Source organism: Scophthalmus maximus, chromosome 4 (genome assembly GCF_022379125.1).
Source record: "Scophthalmus maximus strain ysfricsl-2021 chromosome 4, ASM2237912v1, whole genome shotgun sequence".
NCBI classification, from domain to species: Eukaryota; Metazoa; Chordata; class Actinopteri; order Pleuronectiformes; family Scophthalmidae; genus Scophthalmus; species Scophthalmus maximus.
Genome location: NC_061518.1, coordinates 23,657,638 through 23,662,957, shown reverse-complemented (window position 1 = coordinate 23,662,957; position 5,320 = coordinate 23,657,638). Strand labels below are relative to the sequence as shown.

The following is a 5,320-nucleotide window of genomic DNA, read 5'->3' as shown; positions in this document are numbered from 1 at the left end:
CAGGCTGCGGTTGTTAGCTTCATGAAATGCCCAATGAAGTTTGAATGTCTGCAGTATGCTGAAACCTGAAGGCAACAGAGTGAAGTTGTATTGGTCGGGAACAGGAGATGTTACCCGAAAGGCGATAACACGGCTAATATAGCATGGCTTGCACGTTAAATGTTATGTGGTTACATGCTACATGTTACCTACAGCCTCATGACCAGATAAACAAACGCTGCCATCAAAGATTCTAAATCTATAAAAACATTGGTAGGGTGAACACTACATGATGAGTCGTTCAGCATGTGGAGCTACGGGATAGCTCAGCAACTGGACCCCTTAGCCCCTCAGCTAAACAATCACAGAGGCCAAGGGGAAGCAAAATGTCAGCAGCAAGGTGGAAGTCTTTAGCTCAAGCCTTGGTGGGGAGCAGGCCCTGGTGCATGGGGAGGCAGAATCCCCCCCGTGTGATAAGTGCTTGAGTTTTACTTTGAGTCTCGCCGAGGAAGACTCAGTTGCTGTCTTAGGGCTGGTAAGTACTGTGAGCTTATGAGGGCCCAAACTCCACAAAAAGCTCCAAGTAAGCTTGCTGCGAGCCATATACACTGGAAAGATGGGTATGTGCCCGTTTAAAAATGTACGGCAACACAACAATAAACAAAAGCAAGTGATAACAAACTGTCTCTGCAGGGTTCTTTCACCTACCATCATCTAGGGATAATTGGGGCTGATGTTTGTGTATCTGTTGTCTTTAACCCTCAGCAGCGAATTGAACTTTTATATGAAAAAAAATCATAAATCATCATAAATTCTACAATTCACCACAATTTAGTCCCTCCATCCATCCACATGGGGGTGGGTGGGGTCAAAATATGCACTTGAAATTTGAAGGTAGTTAAAGATTATTTGCATTCCATGTTAATTTATTTACCCCACTGACTATGTTTGTAGCTACTTGTTACTTTACAGATCATCCATTATCTGCAGTATGCAGGGCCGGGTTGCAGTGGTGGGAGGCTGAGCAAGATAGTACAGATGTTCCTCTCCCCAGTAACATTCTGCTCCTCCTGAGGGATCCAGAGTCAAGCTTATCATTTCTCATTATATACAACATATTTTTAATATTAAACCAGTGGTTCCCAAACTTGTGGCTTGTGACGTCATCTGTCTGTTGCCTGTAACTAGGTTGCAGATGTGTTGTTGGAAGTTCATGTATAGTAACTGTCTGAGACCCCAAGCTAGCAAGATTAGAGAAAAGTTCAAACCAGCAAGCAAAGTGTACTGATGTGGTGTCTGTATGTGTATGTTCCTTCTTCAGAGAGACGTCTTTTCCTTTGCTCTAACTCGAGCGGGCCCGTTCATGAATTTGCTTTTCTTGCTGAAGATGTTGCATGAATGCTGACTGACTGAAAAGCAGTGACGTCACCAACTGTGCCTCTGAGAAAAAACACTGAATTCTGATTGGTTGAACAACAGCAGATCAAGGAACAGTGGGCGACGTCACAGTAGATGCTGATTGGCTGAGAAGCAGTGATGTCAGCACCTGTGCCTCTGCAGATTGAACAGCAGATGAAGGAACAAAGGGAAAAGCCCTGAATAGATGAAAAGCAGAACAGATGAAATTACAGTGCTGACATCACTGCATTTGAGCTGATTAGACGTGGCTACATACAGACAGAGATTCATGGAATTGTAGTATGATGTCATGTGTCATATGATAATGTCATGTGCCTCTGATCTTCAAACTGGTACATAAAACTCAAAACACACATGTACAGAGTGATGGGAAGTAACTTATTACATTAATTACTTTCCTCATGCGGTGTGTTTAGCTCTTCGTATTCTCTTTTTGAATACCACTGAAATGTACATGATGCCATATTCACTGTCTGATTCTTCATGTAGAGTGATAAACAAATGTTTATTTCCATGATCACAATAATATGTGAGTTAACGTTGTGATGACTGAATGACCCCCAATGAATCCATGTTGTATCCACATGTTCTTCTTGGTCACAGCTACAATGAAGACATTGGAGGCCTGTGAGGTGTCAGAGAGGGATGTACTGTGCAGCAGTACAAGTAAATACCTTATTAAGGAGTTCATTGGAGAAGGATGCTTTAGCAAAGTTGCCAGGGGTGCAAATTTATTCACATCCCAGGACGTAGCACTCAAGCTCCTGAAAAGTGAACGTAGTGCTAGAAGAGAGGTACTTCATTTAAATAATTTAATATATTTGTTGATTTTTTAAAAACTGCTGATTCTATGCCCCTGACTTGCCATTATTTTCCATTTTCTCCACAGATCAGGATGCTCGAAGCAGTGAGTGCCCTTGACCCAGTCAAAAAGAATGTGGTACGCTTCTTAGAGACGTTTGTGGTCAAAGAACAGACCTGTCTAGTATTTGAAGTGTTGGACAGGAACCTTTATCAACTTCTCAGAGAGCGACAGATGAAGCCACTGTCTCCCAACGAAATACGGCCAATAGCACACCAGTTGGTGACAGCCTTTAACGGCCTGAAAGGCCTCGGTGTTATTCACTCTGACCTGAAGCCAGACAATATAATGCTGGTAAACCATGTGAATGAGCCTTTCAGGGTGAAAATTATAGACTTTGGCGTTTCCTTCATGACCTCGGATTACATACGTGGGCAGAAAATTCAGCCATTGGGTTACAGGTAAATTCATGGTCACCTTTTGCTATGTTTGTGTTGTATATCATTCCGCAGACATTGTATCATTCTTCAGGACACACGCTGAATTGACAGTGTATCTAATTCTTCGTATGATTCTTTTTGCTGCTCACAGGGCACCTGAAGTCACCCTGGGCCTTCCCGTCTCCGAGGCTATTGACATGTGGTCTCTAGGCTGTGTGCTTGTTCTTTTGTACATCGTCCATAACCCCTTTTCAAAATACTGCGAGTATCAGTCAGTAAGTAACCAAATATATATAGTTTTAGTTTTAAATGGAGTTTTTATTTAGGATGTTGGCTGGTGTGATTCTTATATTCTTTTCTCCAGATGGGAAACATTGTAGATATGCTGGGCCAGCCAGCTGACCACCTCCTTGATGCTGGGTTCCACACCAACAAATTCTTCGAGGTGAACCAGCACTGGAACAAGCCAAGATGGTGGATGAAGGTCATTTTTTTCAGTTCTTCACAACATTCTTTTAAACTCATTCATGTTTAACTCATTGAGGAAGAATAATCTGACCCACATGTTTTGTGACTGAAGACCCCAAAGGAATACCAGCTTAGCAGTGGCCTTGGGCCTAAGAAACGCAAGCGGGATTTTAAACGACTAAGTGACCTGATAACAGTAAGTGGTCTATTTCATGACTAAAGAAGCAACAGGAAGCAGTCATACTCAACTCTCACCAATTTTGTTTTAAATCCAGATCTACCCAGAGAGACAGGGAGCTATTGAGCTTGAGGACAGAAGAGCATTTGTTAGCCTCTTGTCATGCCTTCTAGACACAGACCCAGCGAAGAGGATCACTCCCGAGAGGGCTCTCGCACACCCCTTTCTAACAATGGTCCATCTGGCCAAAAAAATTGACATCAAGTAGTAAGTAACTCCGTTTTGGTTTCAGTAGGGTTGATAGAGACATGAGTTAATTAATGGAGATATTTTGATTAAGTGAGTAATACATTCATTTGTGTCTGTGTTTTATCTAGTTTTCAGGATTCTTTGGAGAAAATGAAGGTCTTAGGATTTGATAACTTGAAAAACGGTCTGTCTTCATTCGGGGAAACTACCTCAGCCGCTAAGAAAGGGACCAGAGATCAAGAGCCTTCAGCCAGAACTCATCCAACTCCAGCCAAACCTCATCCAACTCAGAAGACACCAGCCAAAAATGAGAGCTCACCTGCCAAAGTGAAGAAAAGCCGACTGAAGAGAATCAGGAATTTCTTTGGAAGGATAATGAGCTGAGGCAGATGAGCTCTCTACATTTAGGGTTAGAGTGAGTCCTGAGCTATCTCTGAGTTGATGCTGCTATAAGTCTAGACTGCTCTCTCTCTCTGTGTCTCTCTCTCTGTGTCTCTCTCTCTGTCTCTCTCTCTTCTCTGTATTATTATTGTCATGATATGTAATGTCTGGCAGATCTTAAAACAATGGCTACACAACTGTACCTGGTCTCTCTCATATCTCCCCCTTTTTCCACCCACCTCTCCTCTCACCCCAAGTGCTCGCTCACTGTGGGAACTGTTGGATTTCTCTCTAATAGTGTAAGGTCTCTTCCTTACTATTTAATTGAAGTGCTTTGAGATCATGTATGTTGTCAATATGTATTTGGTGAATAAAATTGAATTGAGATGAATTTAATTGAGTGTGTGAAGAACAATCTTTTTTGGAGGCAAGTGTTGTTGTGGACCTCTTTCTCTTTTTGAGGGATTTTTTCTCCACATTAACACAGAGAAACTCTCTCACTCCTGTTTCAAACCACCTGTCCTCCCTATGCAAAGTACAGTATTTGGGATGACAGATATTATATTTACATATTCTTCGCTTTTCCTGGTAAATTATTTGTAATGAAATTAAAAGAACTGCATTTCCGACCTGTACGTGCTTTGGAGACGGCACACATTTTGATTAATTAAATTATATATGATCTCTTAAATATGATCTATTTTTTGGTTTCTATCAGTACGCACGCTGCAGCATTCAGTAGTATTCTTGCGTAATTAAGCATAAGAATACACTAAAAGGATTTTTGCATCGTTTTTAAAGCAACCAAAATGTTTTTCCTTTTTTTTCTCCAACTACTCCATATTTATTTATTTTGTGTTGTTTTTTGTTTGATGTATTGTGGTTGAAGTGTGCATCAATATACAGCACACTCAGATTTGTTTTACACGTTAGTGTCAATATTCTGGTTTGAACATTCTAACCTACTTAGAATTAGGACATAATCTTGATTATGGATAGTGCTGCACTCAGTTGTTGAGATAGAACAATTTGTGTGGATAATAAAGACCATTTCTGTTACTTCAGACAACCACAGCCATTTCTCACTGTGAAATCTTAAAATGATTGACTCAAATGTATGATTAATGTATGGACAGGTTTTTCCAAATCCTGCTGAGATATAAGTCCTTTAATCCTATATGTATACTTTAGGTGACAATAGGCTGACTTCAGGTCTGAGTCCACATCTACACCCCGATTTCTGGCTTGGTTTGTGATTTTAAGCATTACAGTTTGAAGCTGTGTGCTAACTTTAAATCGTTCTTCTTGGCTCCAAAAACAATTATTTCAGTTTTGTCTTTGTTGTTGATTTCCTCAATGTATTTTTCTTAGTGCCTGTATTGGATCATAGTACCCAGGGGATAT

The 5,320-nt window shown here is 40.8% G+C and overlaps 1 protein-coding gene across 3 annotated transcripts; it reads left to right on the top strand.

Moving 5' to 3' along the window:
- The first annotated feature begins 1,573 nt into the window (after positions 1–1,573).
- LOC118302895 (homeodomain-interacting protein kinase 1-like) lies at positions 1,574–4,312 on the top strand. Of its 3 annotated transcripts, none has more exons than XM_035629406.2 (8): positions 1,574–1,730; positions 2,002–2,192; positions 2,288–2,661; positions 2,792–2,915; positions 3,005–3,124; positions 3,221–3,304; positions 3,384–3,553; positions 3,664–4,312. In XM_035629406.2, exons 1-8 carry the CDS (start codon positions 1,688–1,690, stop codon positions 3,917–3,919), a joined length of 1,362 nt encoding a protein of 453 aa, XP_035485299.1. In that variant the 5' UTR covers positions 1,574–1,687; the 3' UTR covers positions 3,920–4,312. The 3 variants fall into 3 exon arrangements, with proteins under 3 accessions (XP_035485299.1, XP_035485300.1, XP_035485301.1); XM_035629407.2 differs by having other exon boundaries at positions 1,685–1,804; XM_035629408.2 differs by lacking the exon at positions 1,574–1,730 and adding an exon at positions 1,832–1,848.
- Positions 4,313–5,320: the final 1,008 nt, after the last annotated feature.

What these genes read in the sequence shown, in the direction of transcription:
- LOC118302895 (XM_035629406.2), top strand. Translation starts at nt 1,688, where the DNA reads ATGTGTCATATGATAATGTCATGTGCCTCTGATCTTCAAACTG. An exon ending in TGCCTCTGATCTTCAAACTG is followed by an intron (nt 1,731 to 2,001) that starts GTACATAAAACT and finishes TCTTGGTCACAG; the next exon opens with CTACAATGAAGACATTGGAG. An exon ending in AAAAAAATTGACATCAAGTA is followed by an intron (nt 3,554 to 3,663) that starts GTAAGTAACTCC and finishes TGTTTTATCTAG; the next exon opens with TTTTCAGGATTCTTTGGAGA.